Genomic DNA, 22,516 nt, shown 5'->3' with positions numbered 1-22,516 from the left:
AAGTAGGCGAGCTCTACTTTAGGACCTGCCTATGAGTCAGCATAATTAACGGTTTCAGGATTTTGCTTGCCTTTTTTTTTTTTTAATCACAAGATATTAAAACAATCTTGCAAACTTCAGACAAATGTCCAGAACTTCTAAAGGCTACTTTGTTCAGCAGGGAGCTACAGAAGGCCTTTCCCTTCATGTCTTTTATTGAAATTGTTTGTGTCAAATTAGAAATTGTGACTTGGAGCCCAATGGAAAAGGATATTTGTCCTTTTATTGCAATTATCTAGCCTTTACTGAGGAGTGAACGTTTCAGATGTTTTTAAACATGCATTTTATACTAGAAAACAAAGTTAGAAGACCATACAATTGTGCTGGCATTCTCTGGATACATTAATTATGCAAAGAGTTTTCTATGCCAGTGGAGTTTCTACTTAGCAGAACATGCAACAAATCTCCTGATAAAATATTTTACTATTGGGCTCCCTGCAAAGTCACTGCAGCTGAATTCAAATAGCAAAAAAGAGAACTGAACTTCAGTGTGATCCAGCTGATGACTTTGTACTGAGTGTTTTAATAGGTTTGGTTGGTTGTTTTTCCATATGCAACTTAAGGGCAGAAATTTATTCTTTATTTTTTATAAGTAGTTTTCACTTTCTCTGACTTGAATGATTCAATGCTTTTGTGAGCTCTGTAGTATTTTATTTCAACAAGATTCTCTTAGTCTATTGACTAAATGGGAATTTTGGAAGTAGACTGCTAGATTACATGTGGATAAATGTGAATGGTTGGAATAATTTTGAAGAAACTGTCATGGAAACTTGTTGGCATTAGGATAATCTTGTTCACTTTTCCTGCCTAGCTTTCTGTGTGCTTAATCTCTTTCAAAAACCTCAATGATTTTTAAAGAGAGAGTAGGAAGAAAAGTGTGAGAGGACAAGAGCTCCTACTCTAATTTCCTATTTTTTCTTATAAATTCTCTGCTGTCTGTGCAGTGTCTTTTATTGGAATGGTATAACCTGACTGGAGCTATCTGCTAGTTGTTAAGAAAGGTGATTCATCTACCAATTCCTCAGTCCTACCATGAGGGCTGACTCTTTTTCAGCCTTTCTGTTAGGTTGTGTTTAATCTACAGAGTACACTCTAATAATGAAAAACAAGTAAACTTGAAACATTGGAACTTGTTTGAAGGATCAGTTGGGATTAAAACTCCTGCTGGCATATAATATAGGTCATATTTTAAGTTAAAACTAAGGTGCTTCTGTCTAGTTTAATCTGTTGGACCTGAAACCAGGAGAGTAATATATGAAAATACAACACCCGGAAAAGAGGGTTTGTTTCCTTAATTTCAGAGTTTAGGTAGGAAAGGTCATCTGAGTGCTTTCTATTAGTTAAAATGCAAGGTAACTCGCTGTATTCTTTTAAATTCACAACTATTTTTATGCCATAATTGGATTGCTGCTCAAGCTAAACTGTACATTTTACTGCTGTGATGGGGGATGGAATATAATTTTTTTGCTGCTGTTCTTTTCTCATCTCTGCAGAAGGAACAGGACATCAAGGAACTCAAGTTAACCATTGTGGAGTGTTCCTCGATCATAGAGGTATGGGTTGGATTTGGTTTGACCTGTTCTGATTCTGCATGGCAAAGTCAGCCTCTCACCAAACCCCATGGATGTTTCAGACACTGAGGGCTGAAAAAAATAAACTGCTGGAGAACATCCAACACATGCAGCAAGAGCTGATCTCGTGAGTACCGTGGCCAAATCCCAGGAAAGGCAGTTGATCAGAAATACAAAATAGACTGATACCTATTTTTTTTCCTGCTTCTTTTAGGAATGGGTTGAGTTTCTCATTGCTGTATAAATTTAACAGCAATATTCCTGAAGGGGCGAGTACACTGCACTGTGAACTGGAGCTTGCAGAGTCTTCTGAGGTATGGATTAAACCTTAAATTAATCTCTTCCCAGTTGTCTTGGATCAGCAGAGGCAGAACAAAGCTCATTGCCTGTATATGATTAGATAACTCTGGAATTTGAAGCCATTAATCCTAGCATGTAAGCACAGAATGAGAAGATTGCAATATTGTTCCAAGCACCTTGAAGAAAGTCCAAAGAAGAGCAAACAAAACACTTGTAGATATGAAATATTAGCTAATAGTATCCTAGAACGGCCTGGGTTGGAAGGAACCTTAAAGATCATCCAGTTCCCCTCTGCTATACCATGGCAGAAGAACAGATGGATGGGAGAAGATCTCAGTTTTCCAATATGTAAAGGCTTTTATGCTGCAGAAAGTAACTGACAGTCGGCTTCTTGTGCTGCCTACATAAGACATGAACAATAATTTTTTTTTTCAGTTGTGAAAGAAGAGACTTCTTTTTTTTTGAAGTTGACTCTAGTGAGAAAGGAAATTCAGCATTAGAGTGAGCATCTTGATAAAGTTGTTGGGTCCTAATCTAATGTACTGTTAAGAAATCGGATAAGCAGCTCTCATGGCAAATCAAATATATTTAAATGAATAAAATAAGTTATGTAAGTAGAAGATAATTATTACACTAAAATACTTTAATCAGAATTATTTACTTATGACTACTTGTACAGTGCACTAGCTATTAAACCAATAATTTCTAAGCTAATAATTAAATAGAGTTTGTTATTACTTGCCCATGTTGATGATCATGGACAAATCTTTTGTTCAGCTTTGAGGGGGTGTCCCCACTTGAGGGAGGCATCTCCACACACACCCTGCTAGAAGGGGTGTGTCAGAAGCCCTGACTTTTAAAAAGTGGGGCTGGGCTTTTATGATATCAAGTGATTTGACTGTCAGATCTTTTCAGGCCAGCTGTGCCAGCTGAGTCGGGTCCTTTCTCAGGAGCTTCTCCTGCCGCTTCCTCACTGGTGCCAGTTTTTGTCAGGAAACATTGTTCTTCACATCCTCAGAATTTTTAATTTTGGGATCAAGGAATCAGGCTGGTCTTTGCATTCTCCAACACCAACAGCAGCATGATTGCCCCCCCTTATAAATTCACCACTGATAATTTTTGCAAGTAGGGTATTACTGAAGCTGTTTTACACCACTTTAGGCAGAGCATCCTGCTACAATTATGGCTTTGGTTCTGATTTTAAAGTGAGCTATTCTGTTCCCATTTCCTTAGACAATCCATGGAGTCTCATCCTCCTTTATGTGCTGTTTTCCTTTCAGATACAAGCTGTGCAGCACAGCTGACAGCAGAGAGATGTTGCTGAGTGATTTCTGCTTATTTTTATACAAGGCGCATTTGCAAAGCGTTTGCACATACAGCAACAACAAATGTACAAATAGATGAAACCCTTAGGCCCAAAAAGGAGAGGCAGGCTTAGCTAGGCAGCTTTGAAGAGTTAAGGTATCATCTTGTATTGCAGCTCCCCAGAGCTCCAGTGAGTCACTGTGTTTGCCCTTCAAATGCTGCAGAGAGACAGGATTCCACCAAGCCACCTGTAAGGAAAGGCTGTGCTTATTCATCACTTGGTGAAGACTCCTCTGAATAAAGATAACTAATTACTAATTTCCTCTTGCCTACCCTGACATGGATATTTACACTGGATCCCTCAGCAGCTTAGCTGGCTTGCTTTCTTTTTTAAATCCTCATTGATGTGATGGTTTTGAAAAAGCTTTTCCAAGCCTCAAGTTTTGGTAGCTCTGACTTTCTGGTAAATACAGAGCAGGGGTACTTCAGGAAAGTCTAAATGTCATGCTGCTGGTTTGTAATAAGAGGATGTCAAAACAAACTAGCTGGCTCTTCCATCTCTTCGAAGATTATCAAGACTGAACAGACATCCCTGGATGAAACACTGGACCGTGAAGTGCTGCTTTTGCTTCAGGGGTCTGAATATGCAGGAAAAAAATTCAAGACTATCATGAAAAACCTGGTCAGTAGCAAAGCTTACATGGATAAGGTTGCTGTCTTTGATCAGCAATTTAATTAGGAATTCTCCAGGCATTGATAATCAGATTGTTTGCTCCTTTTGGAAAAATAAGAATAGTTTGAGATTGGAGGGGGTCGTAGTTTAAAAAGATCACTTGGCACCTACTCTTACACTAATTTATAAACTGGGTAATTCTGGGCAGAGTTGTGGAGGAGCACTAAAAATTATGGAGTTTGGGGAGGTTGTTTTGGGGTTTATTTTGTTTTTCAGCAAAAGGAAGCCTCTGAAGCAGAGGAGCTTGTCATGGCTTCATTAGAATGGGTAAAAGATCCTGATGAGGACATGCAACAGGCTTGGGAAAGAAAACTTGTGGTGAGTAATTGTTTCTCTGAAGCATTTAGTGAAATGGTGGGGCTGTGCAAAAACTTCAGGTGGATATCTTGCTGCTGCATGCTGTGTGTGTTTATTACTGGAGATCAGAGTCCATCTGTGGGTTAAAGATGGCTGCATGGAGACAATATCATCTTTACTGAGGTTTTTTGAGGAGAAATGGATGATTGCTGTTCACTTACATGCTGTGCTCTTGCTGGCTTGTCTTGTGCAAGAGCTCCCTTAGTTAAAACTCTCCTTAAAGGAAAGGCAAGACAAACCAGGTAAAAAAGAAGTGGAGGCTTTATAACCAAATTTCCAAATCAAAACCTTCATAGGATCTATTTTGTTGTGAAAGGCAAAGAGTTCTGCTTTTACTGGGTATATTCCACAGGAAAAAATTCAGTAAAACCTTGTTTTACAACTTAATCTTGCATAATGTATTTCTTCTACTCCTCATACTGCTGGTGAGGCTTGCAAGCACAATATCTTCCCTATGTAGTGGCAAGTGCCTGTGGACAAAACTAAACACTTTTGTTCCTTCCTCCTCTCCTCTGTATTAGCACAATTTCTGAAATTTCCATCCATCTTATTGGATGTGGCTTTTCCTCTAACCTACTCCTTTCTGCTGATCTGTTGTTAGGAATGCTCCAACAGCCCCAAGCTGCACATTAATGCTGTTTTCCAGCTTCCTGATGGATGTCAAACCCCACAATTCCTCTCCCTTTGGTGACGGCAGGTGCCACCAGGGGATGTGCTGCGTGACATTGTTGCTTCTTTGGGGAGAAAACTGCCCTTCTTTTTTCCTGTAGTGCTACAGAATGGTGTAGCTGGGTCTCTTAATGCTTCCTGGGCAGGGCCAGAGAAATCACTGGGAGTCATCCAGTCCTGGAGCTAGGTTTTCTTATAATTTTTCTTCAGATAAATCCTGAAACCTTCTCCTTAGAGAAGGTGCAATCATCTCACTCTCTTCACCTAGATATGACTTTGGGTAGACTCTAGCAAACTACTGGCTCGTGAATTGCTGTAGCTTTTTGATCTTGACTGGAAACCTCCTCCTGCAAAGCTGTCAGAGCTGAAAAATACTTGTGAAGTTACATTCACATTGGGATCATATTCCTGTTAAACATGTGAAGCTAAAAAACTTGGTGTGGGGGTTGGAGTTGATTATGGCAAATGAATCCTATTCTGGCTCCTAAAGAGTGATTGTATTTGGAAGCTGAGTTAACAGAGGATCAAGAAAGAACCAAATCCTTTATAAATAGAAGGTCCCATCCTTTAGGGTCCCATGGGGGATGAGAAGTGACTTCATGTCAAAAATTATCTCCACCTAGACAGAACAAGCCAGGCATGTGTGAAATTTCGTGCAGGCAGCTGAACATCAGTAGATCAAAAAAAGGGAGAGAGATTCAAAGTAGCTTCTTCCAGCCTCAGAGAAAAATCCATGGTCCAAGATTTAAGTAGTTGGTTAAGAAAGTTGTCACTAGAAGCCTTGCCCACAATTTCCTTTGAAATTTATTGTGGACATGTTTTTCTGGGGGTTTAGTGTTCTCAAAAACATTTTAAAGGATATTAGACATAAAGCAGCCAACTTGAAGTGTGCACATATGCACGTATCGAAGTATATATAGTGACAGCAAAATCTTTTTCACCCTTCTGCTGGGAGATAAGACTGGTACATGTGCCCTGATAGGCCTATGTCACTTAAGTGTCGAAATAATGGAATTTCTATGAGTGAGTGCTGCCTGCTTTGGCTGAGGAGCAGACTCACAGGATGTGGGCAGTTGCACATGGTCACATCCCATGTTATCCTAGGAGACATATCAGCTAAAACTCCTTTTTTTTTTTTTTTTTTTTTTTTTTTTTTGCCTTTTTTAAAGCATGATACTTGATGTGCTATATTTTTTTTTATTTGAAGCTCATGAGCATCAGACTCCAAATTGCAAGCAGATAACATGGCCTGTATTTGTAAGATTGATGTTTTCACCTTGGAATTGCTGCAAAATCCCAGGAGTATAAACTTCATTCTTTCCTGACCTCTGTTTGACTCTCATTAAGCATTCTTTAAAAGCTGAGGACACTCTTTCATATGTTCAGTTGGGAAAGGTCAGAGAGAGAATGCTGGATTCTTCTTCTCAGGACTTTATACTGCGACTCTCTTTTCAGAGAAATAGAGAGTTCAGTCTTACCTAAAATTTAATTTTCACCCTTTTCCCTCCTACAAACCAGAGGTAAATCTAGAAGCCTTCATGGTGGGGGTCATCCCTGACACAGATCATCTGCTAAGCATGTATGGCAAACAGGTTTTATTGGTTCTTGTTTATTTCATAAATTTTGCTGTAATACAAACTCAATTCGGTACCAGCAGACTCTACTTTGAGGAAAGGGCTGCAGAAGCCTAAATTATCAATTTTAGAGCTTCCTGCAAGATGATCTTTATTGAAACTTCCTCTTATGAGCTATGGTTTTTGTTGCTGTATCTGGGCGCCTTGCTGATGGAGTTTTAGCTTTACTCTGATAGCGTGGGATGTAAGTGATGGTATTAATTGGTGGAGCAGGGAACTCAATTCTCACCACGTAAATTAGGGCTCTGGCTCATTTTCTGGCTCTGCTCCTTCTCTCACCACATGGTAACCGCACAGCAACTTCAAAATTCCACAGGCCCTCAAGAAAGAACTAGGAGAAAAAAGACATCTTTGGATCCAGAAACTGCAGCTTTTGGAAAAATGCAATGAGTCCATAGAAAAGGATTTTATTCGAGTGGCAGGCAACCTGAGGAGAACCAAGACAGAACAACTTCACTTAAGGAAAGACCTCTCTGCTAGGTAGCCCTTCAAAGCATGTGTGTCTTTTTTTTTTTGTGGGGGAGGTAGGGTTTTGGTTTGGTGGTTTTTTTTTGGTTTGATTTGGTTTTGGGTTTTTTTTTCCTGGTTGCTTGGCAATTTAGTATCTAATATTGGGGTGGGTTTTTTAGTGGAACAAAGTCTACTGAAATCTCAAGGATTTTTTACACAGAGGAAACTATCTTCTGTTTTGGAGAATGGATCTGGTTTTAGCACAAGGTTTACACTGTGTGGGAGTTAAGGTTTGTGTGTGAGCTGATGTACAGCCTTGAAGGTGTCTTGAAAACACCAGGGAGACCACAGACTGAGAAGTTAAAGCATGAGGACACTGCCTATTGAGCAGGTACAGCCCTTAAAAAAACCTCCTCGGTTTGTGTGAAGCAGGCGAGGTGTTAAATATCTGTCTGCAGGTATTTTTCTTTGGGATACAGTTGCTAGGCTCAGGGAAGACAATACCTCAATTTCCCAAGGGTGTAGATTCAGTGAGTTGTCATTAAATATGAAAACGTAACTTTTTTGGCATTTGGTTCCTTCTATGAGTTGTGAACCTAGAAATAGGATGATAAAATGGCCTGGGCTGGAAAGAACCGTAAAGATGATCCAGTTCCAAGCCCCTGCCATAGCAGGGACACCTTCTACTACCCCAGGTGGCTCCCCAAGCCCCATCCCTGTGTTTGGGATGTTCCTAGGACTTGGCAGTCTTGAGAGCTGATGCAGAGCAGTTGTACCATACTTTTGCTGGACTTACCTTCCACTGAACCACCTATTACATGCTCTCCCTCCACCTGGAAAAGAGCTGATAAAAATACTGATGGCTTGATTTCTTTAAGCTGTCTCTGTATCAAAATTGCTTGTGATGAAAGCAATAACAACAACAAAAAAAGCCTGAGGTGAGTTAGAGAGGAAATGGGCAATGGTTTCTGCAGTGGAAAAGAAGGGTTTTATTGAAAGCCATCCTCTTTAGCACCAGTTCTGATGACATCTGCTTGCTGTCAAATGAAATTCCCTCTCAAACATGAAGAAATCAATCCAATGAAGCAGTAATAGCTCCTGGATATCTTTCTCTAGAATGACTGCTTCTGTATCCAACCACTATTTTTCCCAAACCCTGAGAAAACACATTCTGTTGTCCAGAGTGCAAAAGCTTGCCCCACTGAGCTCTTGCTTCTTGACAGTTCTCTGGTGATTCCCCTGTGGTACCCAGAAATGTTACAGAAAGCCTTCATCCCCTTCCTGCTGTAAAAAAAAAAAAAAAAAAAAAGTGTCTGATTCCCTGGTGCTGGATCCTGGGGAGCTGCAGAGCTGCAGTGTGTAACAGCTGACTTGGTGCATGTCCCAGCAGCCAGAGTGTGTCAGCCCAGACCAGCCTGCTCTGAAATGTCATTAATGGGTTGTGGTTTGTGCTCTCTCTTGCTCCACAGCCAGCACAAGATAGAAACTGTCAAACAGCTACAAGAAGAAACTGCTGGTCGGGCAGAAGCCCTGTGTTTAGAGCTGCAAAAAGCCACCAAGCAGCTGGAGGATGCCAGCAAGCACGTAAGGGGCAGCCCAGTTCCCTCTATGTGGGGAACCAGGAGATGCTAAACGGCTGTGGCTGAGGCGCGGCTGCCCTCGGTGAAGGGAATCGCATGTTCCAAATGGTGTGCCTCCTTGCAAAAGTGGAACCAGCAGAGGAAGTAAAATTTGAGGGGGTGGTGACAACAGTTTGCTGATGAAAGAGGCAGCATTGCATATTTATGGTGGCTTAAAAAAAAAAGAGAAAATAAGGGGAAAAAAAAAGGCACCCAAAAATAGCTTCCATACACAGTCCACCCCAATGTAAAAATGCAGAAGTTCAGAGGGAGCTTTATCACTTCCTGAGAAAGAACAGATGCAGTTTGGTTTCATTTACATGAACCGTAGAGCCTTCTTGTGCTAGCCAGGCTGGTTTATTTTATATCTATATGTATTTTATTCCTTTCTTTTTTCCCTAAATATTGTTTCTGCTTAGGCAGAGGATCAAGTTGAAGCATTTCACTCCGCTCGTGAAGAAGCAGCATCCTTGAAAAGCAAGTTGGAGGAAGCCATTTCTGAGCAGCAGAAGCTCAGGGATGTAAATGCAGCTTTAGCAAGCACTTGCCAGTTGCTTCAGGAGAAGGTGGAAGACCACAAAAGTGAGTAGCTTCTGGCAATGTGCCAACATTCACTTTTTGCATGGGCAAGTACTTCAGGGGTTAGTTACATCAAGGGAAAATAGGACTGATCTGCAGGTCATCCAGTAAAATGCTCTGCAGAGTCTTGCTTGTTGTTGTGGGATTTTCCCCACCTTTTTTTCCACTTTCCTTTCTCTTTGAAGAGATCTGCCATCATCTGAGCTGAGAAGCAGGTGGGATCCACCAAAGCTTCAGAAGCTCCCAACAAAACCCCCAGTCCTAGGAGGGGGAATTAGTAATTCCACTGCACAGGTACTCCTTTACCGAAAGTGCTGTTCCCCACCTTATACCTAACAAAGTCATCCTTCTTTCTTAAGCTTCCTGAACCAAACACACTTGATTTTTGTACGTTCTGTGTTCTGTTTGCTGGTTGTGCTTGCTCTGTTTTTGACTAGATGTGTGGTGTTAGGCTGCTCTCTTCAGTGGAAAGCAATCCTGTCACTGCCTTGTACACATGCAACTTCTGCCACAGAACCATGGAAGCTTCATATTGCCTCTTTCTTATTCACTTCCTGACCTCTTCCAGCACCTCAGTAACCTGGGCAATTAAGTAATGCAGAGGTCTGAATCCAGAACACATGACTTTTTCTTTCCTAACTCTGGAGTCTGATCACCTTCTTAGAGAAAAGGGATGTGACTCATTTAAGCCCTCTGAATGTTTTGCCCTCAAGCACGCAGTTATCATATATGCTCAACAAATATGTGTGCATATTTGCACAACTCCATGTGAAACCAGTTTGTCTCACCAGAAAAACTCCTGTGGGACCCTTTTCTTTAGCTCTAAGGCACAACTTTGCACTGATATGGCAGAAACAGCCCCAAATGTGCTTGCCTCCCTCTGACCAGTGTTTTGGTGTTTGTGTGTGCTCATGTTACTTTCATATTTCCCACAACCTGTGCAGCTGCTTTATTTTGCTCTTAGCAAGAGGCATGACAGTGGAAATAGTTTGTCATTTTCCAGCTCTGAGTAGATGAAGCTGTCCTGCAAAGTGAGCTTGATTAGATCAAGAGAAAACCCCAGATATGTGAGACTGGTGCCACTGTGACTAAACCACCCCCCCACCACCCAGAAAAAAAAAAAATTAACCCCCAAAGAACCACCACCACCCTGAAAATAGCTAGGACCTTGGCTCTAAATTACTCCAGTTACTTTACAGAAATCTTTCTGTAGATAAATAAACTGGCAGGTGTGTGGAGAATTTGCAAAGCATTATGAAGAACAGGGCTGACAACAAGGCTGGCACTGAAGAAAAGAATAAAAATGCTTCATATTGGCTCCTATAGAAAGGCAGGCAGGTCTGGTGCCTCTTCTGACTGAAGGGCTGGGCTGTGGTCTCCTCCCCACCTGCACAGTAAGGGGGAAAATACTTCTAAATACAAAGCCCAAGGACTTTACAACTTCTGTACAGAATGTTAGGTGGAAAGGCCAAATATTTCTCTTCCCCCAAGCTGTAAGTGAAGGATCTGTTTCCACAGGGAGCTGTGGCATCCTAACACTAACGATGTGGGAAAGTATTGCTCTTGATTTGCAGGTAAAGATGTCCAGTGTTTTCTCTTTCCTGTTACAGGCTTAACCAGACTAATGCAAACTACATTAAATTCTGATAAGGAGTAGTTAGAGATGCTGTAACATCGGATTGCTTGTTATCAAGTTGTTAGGAGCCCTGTTAGACTTGTAAATGTCTCTTCATAGCAACTGCTAATGCCCTGAGATGGGAACTGCTGCAGAAGCGTCTCTGTGAATTGCTGTGCCGGGTATGGTGCCCTTCACTGGGAGCAGGAAAGGTGGGCTTGCACAGGAAGGGCTCTGGTGGAAGAACAGCACAGCTGAGACCAGCCACAAACAATTTGCTATCTTGGCACCTGGTATCTTCTTTTCTAACATGTCCATAAGCTGTATGTACAGATCTGCACATTATTTTCCTTATTCAGCCTTCTAGGAAAAATGTCCTGTCCAGTCAGGACTTACAGGTGTGGTGTTGGTCTTCACTGTGAGCAATTGTTGGTGATCATATCAAAAGGGGCTGAGGGAAACCTTCCCTGATGCACTGGTGTGATTTTTGTCCCACTCTGCAGATAGGCTTGAAAACAATTATTTAAAATCTCATAAGGTATGGATTTTTTCAGTATCCGGACACTGGAATAGGCAATGAAACAGTTATTAACTTTGTGGCCCTCTGTGGAGAAATACATTGGAAATTACATAACTCTGGAGTGCTTTGCTTTGACTAAAATTACTTGTTTCAACTTTGGGACAGGGTGGAGGGGGAAACATTGTGGAGAGAGTTTTTTCCCAACTGGCTCTAGTAAGGAATGCTATAGCTCAGGATCTGAGCATTCTGGATTCAACACAGACCAACAAGGTATTTAACAGCAAACAGAAGGTCCTGAAATGTCCCCTAGGCTGTGACAGGGGCATCAGAGGAGCAGAGTCAAATATGGGCCATCTGCACATGAATAAAACTTATATTTGTAGGTAAGGGTCTGCAGAAATAAAGGCTGAAAAATAAAGGCTGAAAGTAGCAAGGGGAAACAGCTGCACAGTTTTGCAGTTGCAGTTTTGCAGCTGATAGCTACAAGTAGTTCAGTTGGAAAGATAAAGTTGCATTTTGCTCAGAATCAGTGGTGTAGTGGTCCTCCTTCTTTTTTTTGTTGGTTTTCTTTTTTCCTTACCTGCCTGCCTTAAACTCTCTCTCTATTACAACAGTGCTGTGCAGAGTTAGAATCTGACTACGCTCTGCTGCCCATGTTAGCTGAACATCTAAAAAGGAAGGTAAGTGTGCTTGCTGTGGTCATTGCTGAGCCTGTTAAAATGGGATGCTGGATTTATTGGGGTGGGGATTTTTCCCTTCATCACCTCAGGGAAATAACCTTCCTCATGAGAAACTGTGAGTTAAACATTCACTAAAAATAATTTGAGATCAATATCTGTGTATGTGCATGCAAGTGTTTACATGCATACAAAAACATATTCTGAACTTTATTGCAAAGTTGGGTTCCCACTGCCTCTGAAGTACAACACAGACGGGATAAATTGCTTTTTGAAAAGGATCAGAATCTGTAAATGGCTCTTCTAATTTCTTTCCATTTTTCATTGTTGAAGCAACATTAGGTTAAAAACAGCTGTGCACATGTTGTTTCAGAAGTTTTCTCAGATGCAGTCTTCAGATGACACCTCTTGGCTTGGCTGAAATAGTGTGTTTTGGATTATTTTCTTTTTTTTTTTCTTTTCACCCCCTTCACAGGATTTGAGTGGCTACTTTGTTTCTCCTCTCAGGCTCATCTTGCCTGGTTTTGTAGGATTTATTTCCAGACCTAGCTTGAACCAATACATTTTATTGCAAGTGTAAAGTTTCATTATCCTGCCTCTTCCTGTAACTGTTCTGCCTGTTAAAGATATGAGCTCTTCTGCTTTTCTAGACAAAAAAGCCACAGAAGATGTATTTGTGTAACTGTTGGTGTTACATTATGCAGATGCCTGTGTGTGGGGGGAGTTGGTGGCATTAATGTATTCAGTGTGGTGGAATAGCAGCACTTCTTATTTTTTCAATTAGCAGCTCCACTGCTCCAAACGACCATGGAATGAAGGACCCACCTCATACTCTGACTTTCCCTGGGCACTGCCCTCAGGTGCTTCACACTGGCACAACTCCCCTCTGCTAGGTAAGACCTGGTAGTGTTGGACATTTCTCTGTCTTTCACCTGAAATATAGAAAGAGTAGACAGAACAGTCTCAGTAGTACTGAGTGTGCTGTTAGAGTGTAGAAAATCTATTTCTGCATGTAATCCAGGAATCTGAACGGTGCTTGCAGTGAAAGGCCTGAAGAGGTGGCTCTCTGTCAACCTGACAGACAGTTCCCAAAATCTGCAGGAACTATTGGTATAAATCATACATGCAAGCATATTCCTGAGAGGATGCTTGTCAGTCTGGACACAGAGGGCACGAGTTCTGGTCTTCCCTTTCCCTCTGACTGGCACATCCTGGGATGTCCTGCTCCTTGGCTGCTGAGCTGAGGGCAGTCCTGGTTTAGGAACCTGAGCCGTAACAGAGCTACTGAGAATAAAATCACAGAGTGAGAGAATGGTTTGGGGAGAGACCTTAGAGATTAGCTAATTCCATCCCCCTGCCATTGGCAGGGACACCTTCCACTAGCCCAGATTGCTCAGAGCTCTATCCAGCCTGGCCTTGGACACTTCCAAGGATGGGGCAGCCTGTGCCAGTGTCCACTCAGCCTTCTCGTCTCCAGGCTGAACCACCCCACCTTTCCCAGCACGTTGTACTTGTTATTTTTTCCTGCACTCCTGAGTTGTTTGAACTTTCCTTGCAACTCTCAAACCTTATGAGGATTAAAAGCAGCCACTGGCAGTTATGCATTGCAGGGCTGCAGAGTTGAAGGGTGTTGCATTTGGGATTTCACATACAAGCATTTCTCCCAGCAGTGAGCTGGTACCACACAAAGGCTCTTCTCACACAGACTATACATGTTCAAGTGTAATTCCAGACATTGATGGGAATGGAAGCAAATCTTTCCTTGCTATGTGTGCTCTTAATCAGAGCATTCTGCTACTCTGAGAGTGTTGTTTCAGTTTGCCAAACTCTCCATCTACAGAACAAGTTGAGGCCATACAACCAAACCCTTTCTTACTGAGATAGAAGTTGCCTTATTATAAATCCCTGCTTGGTTGGTCTGCTTCTTGATTATTTTAGATTTAGCCAAAAAATTGACTTGTAACTAAATCCAGCTTTGCCAAGGACCACCTCTCTTCATGCTTGTCCTTCTTACCAGATGCTCTGACGTTGGAGACCTCCTGTCCAAATAACCCTCCTGGGCACAGCTGGGACGAACCTTGCAGGCAGAGCTCTGGCAGCTGCACCTTGGAGAGGTATGATGTGGGACATGTGTCCAGCTCAGATGTGACATTAGGAGAACGCAGGTAAGGTGATGTAATAACCCTTTTGGGGTGAAGGAGGGAAGAGTCAACAGGATCTAGCAGAATCCATATGCTGGGTTCAGCTGCAGGGCATCCCTTAGAGGTAATACTGGACACCTGGTGATCAGCTCTTGGGGATCCAGGGCAGCACTTTTCTTCTATTCCCAGCTACCAGAATTCTTTACTGGAACTGCTGGTAACCAGCCAGATACCATGATGGGATTTCTATTTCATGCTGGAGAACTGAGACATGATTTAGGCATTCTTGTCTATCTTCTATGTTTAACTCTAATTTAACAATTGGTGTTCCCATTAGGTGCCAAATCCTATTGGCTTTGAGGTGTCACTTTTCTTCTTTTGCAGAGCTTAGAGCAGGAATTCTGAGGTCCTTGCCTATCAAACTGCCTCCTTAGATCTTTAAAATAGAGATAGAACTGCTTGAGATTATGAAAGCTGAAGTGAATTGTAGTGAATATTTTAAAAGATAAGGATGTTCCTGAAGGTGCAGAAGCAGGCAGTCTGCAGTAAGAGACTGAGCAGTTCTCAAAGCTTTTGCCACTGATTTTCTGTAGAATAGTGCAGTGTGGAGGAGGTTGGGAAAAGGACTGGTGGTGGTTCTTGCTGTTTGGGGGAGGAGGGATTGATGTTGGTGATGAATTTTTCTTTCCCTGAGAGACCAGCTCACTGACTGCACAGAGAGTGGTGACTTCAGTTGTTATGTGCTTAAGGAAAATGGGCACTCTATCTCTCTGTTGTTTGGGCAATATGCAAATAAAGCTTGTGTTGCCAGGTGGAAAATATGCTCTGCTGATGACTACACTGATGCAGACCTTCCTGTTTCCATTACAATGATGGATTCTTCACTTGCCGAGGTGAGTGCTGGCTCTGATGCCTGAGATGTGGTTTTGAACAGGCTCAAGTATTTCATGAGTTGCTCAGACCCAGGTGCAGATGGCTCAGCTATAAATTAGCACTGCTCCACAGTGGATGGAGCTGGCATCAGTCAGCAGGGTGCTGTGGGGGTGTTCCCTTGTGTTTGAGCATGTTTCTGCAATACCTTGGTTATAAAACTAAATTTCTTGATGTTCATGTGCAACTGGGTCATGCTTTTAGCTGTGGAGTGTTTTAGATGTGATTTCCAGGCTGGAGACAGTGCTGGTTCTGCAGTAACAATTGGTTCTGCCAGGGAAGAACTGAGTGTTTTCACTCCTTTTCTCCACCTGCAAGGAGCCACAGGATGCTTCAGTTGGGAGTACTGCCTTTCCTTACACTTTCTCCCATAGTCACCATGTAACAGCTGAAAAACTCCATCTTTGTTGTAGGGGAGCTTTCCTTCAGCTGGTATACTCCGCTATGCCTTCATTGCTGCTCTGAATCCTGCATCTACAGCTTGAGCTGCAGTTTCCTTGGGGCAGCAGCAAGAAACTGCAGCTCAGCACACCTAAGCTGTGCCTCAATCCTCACTGTTGAAGTCTAGACCCCTCAGCTCCACCACACAAGGCTCCTAATGAGCTTTACAAACCCCTGTATTGGTAGGGATGGTGGAAGAATATTGATCAGTGGTTTCTGTGAACCTGGAAATAAACTTTTGGGACCAAAGAGCAGCCAGCCTCTGTGTGATCCTGCCTGGTGTCTGGTACCTGTGAGTACAGGATGGTCTGGTTGTAGTGGTAAATCAAAGCGGAAAGCGCAGTGTGGGTAGAAAATAAGAGTGCTGGGGATTCTGGTTTCAGCACACTGGGGTAGAGCAAGTGAAGAACTCCCAGTTTGTGCTGCTATTAAGTTCCCTAAAAGAGGATCCTCTAAAGGGTTTCTACTTTAGCCAGTCTTTCTGGAAAGTCACAGCTGTGCCAAGGTGTGTGAAACATCTGTGCTTTGTTGCTCTGGGGCTTCCTGTAATTCCAGCTGGTCTCAAAAATGTCTTTTCCAGCCTTGTTATCACGTCTTAGTATAAGCTTTGCACGTGAATGTTCTGAACGGGGAAGATGAAAGTGTTAAAGCTTGCCCCAGAGAAAAGGCAAATGGGCTGTGCCCAGTATCTGTTCGAAACACTGGCATGTAGGAAAAGTTGCATATCCTTTTTCACTACAAGGTGTCTCCCTAGTTTTCTTTGGAGTTTTATTACTCTGCAGTTGCAGATGTATTTGATCAAATCAGCTTATAAGTAACTCAAATTATTTGTGCCAAATCATTGTCACCATAGAAATTCAGGGGCTACTTAATAAAGAAGCACTTGAGAGCCAAGTGAAACTTGGGTTTTTTGTTCTTGGCTTTATAAATGTGGAAGTCATACCACAGTCTGAAAATCAGACAGGTCTTCCAAATGTTAAAGATTGTCTGGGGGAAGTTGTATAAGACTGTGGCCAGAATTCATGGGTTGAGATAGAGAACCCTTGGGTTATTTTGCTAATCAGAGGGATGGAGGTGGGAAAAAGTGATTAGGGATGGGCTTCAGGATCTTCTTTGGCTGTTCTTCCTTATTGAAGGACTGTGCCATTCTCCAGCGCTCTGTGCAAACACATTTTACTGTGAGGGTGGTGAGGCCTCAGCACAGGCTGCTCTGAGAAGCTGTAGCTGCCTCATCCCTGGAAGTATCCAAGGCCAGGTTGGGTGTCGGTCTGAACAGCCTGGGATAGTGGAAGATGTCCCTTCCAGTGGCTGGAACTGATCTCTAAAGTCCCTTCCAACCCAAATAATTGTGTGATTCTATTTTATCAAGAAATCTGGAATGTAGTGTTTATCTTTAATTGGGATTTTTTTTTTCCCTTTATGTGGAATCCGTGGGAGTGTACAATCCTGGCAGCCAGCTTAGGGTTTTAAACTCAATTGAGAGTTTTCCTTTATTGCAAACAGAAATCACTGACCATGTGCCCATCTGGACAGGTACCGGTAATGTAGCCTAATGTATCATTTCAGTTCTAGGTGATGCAAGGGCTTTTCTGTTTACATGGGCACTGTTGTTAATTTTAAAAGCCCTTTAGATTTCTTTTCTTTCTAACATGATGGTATTCTCCCTCCCCAATACTTCTGCAAACCCAATGGCCTGAACAAGGCAAATATATTGCTGCACTTCCTCAACCTTATGAAAGAATTCAAATAATAATAAAAATAGCCTGAATTTGCATTAGGGGAAGCATCCACCTGGCTGGGCCAGGGTTGTGCAAGAGCAGCCCAGCTCTGACAGGGCAGGGAGGAGGGAAAAGGCCCTTCCTGATGCTGGGAGCAGTTGGTCACTCTTAGGAGTGACCAGGGCCCTTGGGTACCTCCTGTTCTAATTTGCTGGGTTTCCTGTGTTGTCTGAGGGAATTTGAGGGGGGTAGGAAAGATAACAGAACACAGGCAATCACTTGCAGATGTGGTTTTTCTGTTGTTTCTCCACACACGCTTCAGCAGTGCTCTTGGGTGCTTGCTGTGTAGGGAGCTGTCCAGCCTCCCTCCTTCTCTTCCTGGAGAGAGGAGTGGGTTTGGGCTGGTTTTGTTTGCTATTCAGCACTTTTCTTCAACAGTGGGTGTAATTCAGCACAAGTCATTACCAACTTAACCCTTTAAACCTCATCAGTTCCCCTCTGTGTTTTCACCCATAAAGAAAGACCAACCCAACAACTGAATGAGCGAGATGGAACTTTCTGGGGTGAAATGCAGAAGAGGGATATTGCGCATATAGCACCTCCCTCGAAATTAAAAGCCTCAAGAGGATATTGGTTTTGTCTGTGATGTGATAAGACTCAGGTCCCAAACCACACTCTGGCAATTAGAGGAACGTGGGCAAAACTGCCAGCTTTTAATTGCTTTGTTTCTCTGCTGTTTGCACACCAGGGAGGCTTGAGGCCACTGAAGGGGCTGGGTAATTGTTATATATAACATTGGTGTACAACACAGAACACAAGTGTTCTGTGTTCTGAACCATCTGCTTGCTCATGTTGTCACTATTGGCACTTTTATTTACCTAATGAGTCTGATCTCTACAGCCAAATGAAGCTCTGTGCACCTCATTTGTAGGTTTTGAGACTCTGAAAATGGATCTCTCCTGATGCACAAAATTAAGATGGAGCAGTGGTGGTGCAGTAACACATTTGTTGGTCATTGAAGATGTGAGTTAGGAGCAAGCGATGGAGTCAGGAACCAAAACACATCTGAGTACGACATTCCTGAGATGGCTTTAGACTAGTGGGTGAATCTGTGAACTTACCAGCTAGTTCACTGCTGGAATAATTTAGGCACAGCTGGGAAAGTTAAAGTTTTGACATACAGGTTTTTATACTGTCATTAATCTTCTGATTCTCTCTCTCTCTCGCTCTCTCTCTGAAGATTGACCGTGAGCCGTCAACACCACCAGCCACGCTGATTGCATCCAGGTCAGGTCTTGTGCAAGATTTGAAAGCCTTTATTAAGATCTGTATCATTGGATGAGTATCTGAAATGGTTTTGTTTTGGCAGTGATCACTTAACATCAACCCAAGAAGCTCTTACATCCTCAGTGGAAAACATAGCACCGGTACTGGGTGAGTTCTTAACCTGGGGCACTGGAAGTCCTGGATGTGCCCAAGTCTGTGTGTTTACTGAGCAAAGAAAGCTGTGTTTTCTGCTGTCTCGTGTTGCAGGCTGCCTTGTTATGGAGGAAAGATCATCCAAGGGCTTGCACAAGAGAGGGGAAGATGTGCCAACTTCCGTGGCACCAGAGGCAAGCAGCAATAAGGACCCAGCTGCTCCCATGTCAGGTACAGTGGCTGCTGCACTGCCTGCCACTCACCCACTGAGGAAACAGTTTGCTTCCAGCATGTCTTTGAAGTGAGGAAGCTGAGTAAGAGCAACAACATAAGAATTTCTATTTTTGCAAGTGTTTTCACCTGCCAGTGCTCTCAAGCCTCCCTGAAGCTGAGTAGGAATAAAGTTTTTTACCCCTCTTACCACAGCACTGCAGGCAAGGGAGCATGAAACAACTTGGTGAGATCTTGGGGCTTGCTCAGCTGGCAAAACAGTGAGCAGGTACAAAAATCCCAGACCACTTTAACAATAGAAAACATGTTTTTATGGGTTTAAATAGTTATTTAGTTCAACAGTGTCACAAAGCACTTTGCTCTCTTTCAAGGCCGTTGCACAAGAAGCTGGGATGGGTCAAGAGGAGAGATGAGGGTAGAAGCATTTAAGTATTGTTCTGTCTTTGCTAGAGCCATGAACACCCACCAGATTCTTACCAGCTTTGATGGTTTTCTTCCACTGAAAAACTATAAAACCAAACCAAAACTGGAGCATCTGTATACACTAATTAAGCTGGTTTTGTGAAGCTGATCTGAATAAGCGGCACAGAATATCTGTGCATGCTTGTTTGTAAAATTTTTTTAACCTTTACCTCAATATAAGACTGCAGTTTCTTGCTTGGTTTTGTTTCTTTCCTCAGTACTATCTTCCTGAAATTTTATTCTCTCCCTTCATTTAAAAGCATTTTCCTTCTACTGATTTTCCTCTACTGTTAAATTTCATATATGATCCAGGTGCCTTTGGCTAAGAAGAAGCAGATATGCAGAAAAAATTTAAAGAAGTCCCAATAGCTTTAAAGTCTGAGAATCCAGATATCTGTTGCACATCTCTGAAAAGAAAGCATTCCTAATATTAGGGCTGATAAATCTCCCCTTGCAGGCTTCAAACCTGAAGCTGGAGTTTTTCTGGGTTTATTTTTTTGTTTGTTTTTCTCTCTGCCATTTCTTTGGCTCACAGCTGTGTGTGACTGCATAAACAGAGAAGAAAACAAAATATTCTAGATGTTTTTAAAGGTATAAATATTAATTAAAAGCTGCCTCTTTAAACAGCAAACATAACAACAACAAAAAAAATCTCCCTGCTGGTAGCAAAATAATAAAATTAATTTATCCAAGGGAATATTACTGTAACTCCTGCATCTTTAACTACAGGAAGTACATTATATTCTCAGCTGTAGACATAAAACACTTCTTATGGGAGTTTTTTCCAATCGTAGTTATCATACTTCTTCCTGTGTGTCTTTGTGTTCTTTGTTGCCTCCTCTTTTTCTTAGTTGTCTTTTGTGGCATTTGGTGCAGTTTTTTAACTCAGTTGGCCCATGGCTAAAATGGTGGGTGTTGGAAGCTCTGTGTGCATTATTAATTGTTACATTTGGATTTGGGAATGTTTTCCACAGGACCAAGTCAGATCAAGAAGGAATCCTGCCTGGCCGTGGAAGAACACAAGCCTGTGTTTCAAAATGTTTTGAAGCAAGACCCGGTAAGAGTGCTGGTGACAGTGAAAAGCCCACCTGGGTTGGCTGAGCAGTGACAAAGGAGGGGACAGGCCCCTCCAGGGGTGGTGTGGCTGCTCCCTTGCTCTAACTGCTCTCATGTGCCCTTAGGAAGTGGACCAGGAAAAGAAAAACAATAAAGAGTGGAGTGAGGAAGCACCAGTTGTGCTTTCCAGCAGGAAAGGTAAGGGGGTTTTGCTGAATGCTTTCATATTACTGGAGCACAAGCTGAGTGCAGAGTTGTGTAGAGAGTGTGATAAGAGGCTTGGTACCTGCAGTTGGAGATAAAAATGAAGAGAACAAAAGTGGTATCATCCAAAATCCGCTGCTCTCATTTCTATAGATGCTGATCTAACCAGCTCCACATTCCTCTAGACAGGAGGAAAATTCTTAGCTGCAAAGGAGTTGGGGTATTTGAAACAATTTTGTCACTCCTGCTCTCCCCAGAGATTTGTAAAAGAAGCATCTCTGTGCTATCCATGATAGAGAGGAGCAGGATGTTGTTTCTCCTTAGACCTATCTACTTTTCAAATCACCTCCTCTTTTGCCTTTGGAGATCACGAAAAGCTAGTGAGGTAGTAAATCGTATAACATCCTGAAGAAAAAAACTTCAATTAACCATTTCTGTGCTAATAAGATGCCAGCTGAAGTGCCCTGAAAAGCTGACTTTTGGGGCTTTGTACAAGTGGCAGTGCTGTGGTGCCTCACACTGAAATAGAATCTGGGGCACATGAGTTCTTCTCAGTGGTAAAAGCTTAATACTGGAAATCTTGAACAGGTGCTTCTGTGAAAGATTAAAACAGTCTCACAGGTTGGTTTGGGGAGGCTATTTTTTCACTTTGGCCTGACAATCGGGGTTTTTTGTCTCTTCCCAGGGAGTTCACCCACTGCAGGTGGCATTAAAGGAGATAAAACCAAGCAAAATGAGCTGTAAGAGTTTTCACTTTCAGTGATCGCCTGCAGGTATGAATTTAAAGCCACAGTCTGTTCCATGGTTCTCTTTCTTCTCCTACAGTGACTCCTCAAATGAGAAGGAAGTGGAGGTAAGTCTCAACTGCTTGTATCCTGAAGTATTTCAGATATCAGATTTTGTAGATAAACTCTGATTAATATTTCCTCCTATGTAAAAGAAAGACATCCAGCTGGGTCATTCTGTAGGCTAACTTCTGAAATCTCTTTCCAAACCTAATGGAAATTTTTGCAAGAGATGGGATGGAGAAAGGTGAAAATCTTTAAAATTGAACAAAGACTTGTCACTACTGTGACATTTGTTTGCAAGCTTGAAGGAGCACAGCTGTGACCTCCTCCCAGGCAGAATGTGCTGATTTAAGACAGCTTTGTCAAAAGGCACAGATGGCACAGTGTACTGCCAGGATGTCACCTCTTCAGGCTGCAGAACATTCCCACCATCACTACAGACAGGAAGACCTGCTTTAAGGAAGTGGGTCGCGTTCACTTATTCTTCTGTATTTCTCCTAAACTTTGGTCACAGGGTATAGCCCCAAATGTCATATCGGTGTCCAAATCTACATAAACTTCTGCATCACTTGGATTCCTCTGAAGTCTTTTCTCCCACAACAGGCTGAATTTCTGAGGCTGTCTTTAGGTTTTAAGTGTGACTTGTTTACCTTGGACAAAAGAGTGAAGCTTGAAGAGAGGTCCCGAGACCTGGCTGAAGAAAACTTGAAAAAGGAGATCTCAAATGCTGTGAATATGTTAGAGGTCAGTATTGGCCAGGGCTGGTAGGGTGGATGAGATAAGTAGATGTGAGTGTCTCTCTGAAAACAGCTCTTTAAAGGCGGGGGTGTGTGTGCATGGGATACATGATGAGCAAATATGAATGAAGTTCTGGAGCAGTGCAGTTGAAATATGAGAGATTAGGAGGGGTAACCTTGATCTAAGTGCATTGTGTGCTCAGGCAGCAGGGAATTTTTCTGTTGCAGAAACACCTGACCCCTGCTTCAGCTGCTTTTATGCTCCAGTCTGCCCCCCTGGAGCTCTCTATCCGAGTTACACTTAAGGATGTTGATGTGGGC

At 42.4% G+C, this 22,516-nt stretch overlaps 2 protein-coding genes across 18 annotated transcripts in view; both read left to right on the top strand.

Moving 5' to 3' along the window:
* The window catches only part of PPFIBP1 (PPFIA binding protein 1), a 656,824-nt gene that overhangs the window by 444,921 nt on the left and 189,387 nt on the right, over nucleotides 1-22,516 (top strand). The window lies entirely within an intron of this gene.
* The window catches only part of LOC121332085 (inositol 1,4,5-triphosphate receptor associated 2-like), a 38,799-nt gene that overhangs the window by 12,597 nt on the left and 3,686 nt on the right, over nucleotides 1-22,516 (top strand). Inside the window, exons 12-32 of the mRNA XM_041397166.1 lie at nucleotides 1,533-1,592; nucleotides 1,673-1,737; nucleotides 1,825-1,924; nucleotides 3,784-3,897; nucleotides 4,165-4,266; nucleotides 6,925-7,088; nucleotides 8,528-8,642; nucleotides 9,097-9,259; nucleotides 10,992-11,053; nucleotides 12,006-12,071; nucleotides 12,853-12,961; nucleotides 14,086-14,233; nucleotides 15,021-15,102; nucleotides 18,539-18,585; nucleotides 18,668-18,732; nucleotides 18,832-18,948; nucleotides 20,385-20,467; nucleotides 20,592-20,664; nucleotides 21,356-21,410; nucleotides 21,496-21,523; nucleotides 22,062-22,202. Of these exons, the coding sequence (XP_041253100.1) occupies nucleotides 1,533-1,592; nucleotides 1,673-1,737; nucleotides 1,825-1,924; nucleotides 3,784-3,897; nucleotides 4,165-4,266; nucleotides 6,925-7,088; nucleotides 8,528-8,642; nucleotides 9,097-9,259; nucleotides 10,992-11,053; nucleotides 12,006-12,071; nucleotides 12,853-12,961; nucleotides 14,086-14,233; nucleotides 15,021-15,102; nucleotides 18,539-18,585; nucleotides 18,668-18,732; nucleotides 18,832-18,948; nucleotides 20,385-20,467; nucleotides 20,592-20,664; nucleotides 21,356-21,410; nucleotides 21,496-21,523; nucleotides 22,062-22,202 (1,959 nt within the window). The remainder of the gene's footprint in view (nucleotides 1-1,532; nucleotides 1,593-1,672; nucleotides 1,738-1,824; nucleotides 1,925-3,783; nucleotides 3,898-4,164; nucleotides 4,267-6,924; nucleotides 7,089-8,527; nucleotides 8,643-9,096; nucleotides 9,260-10,991; nucleotides 11,054-12,005; nucleotides 12,072-12,852; nucleotides 12,962-14,085; nucleotides 14,234-15,020; nucleotides 15,103-18,538; nucleotides 18,586-18,667; nucleotides 18,733-18,831; nucleotides 18,949-20,384; nucleotides 20,468-20,591; nucleotides 20,665-21,355; nucleotides 21,411-21,495; nucleotides 21,524-22,061; nucleotides 22,203-22,516) is intronic.

Source organism: Onychostruthus taczanowskii, unplaced genomic scaffold, assembly GCF_017590055.1.
Source record: "Onychostruthus taczanowskii isolate IOZ18803 unplaced genomic scaffold, ASM1759005v1 scaffold136, whole genome shotgun sequence".
NCBI classification, from domain to species: Eukaryota; Metazoa; Chordata; class Aves; order Passeriformes; family Passeridae; genus Onychostruthus; species Onychostruthus taczanowskii.
The sequence above is the reverse complement of the archived record's forward strand: the minus strand, read 5'-3'. Positions and strand labels throughout refer to the sequence as shown.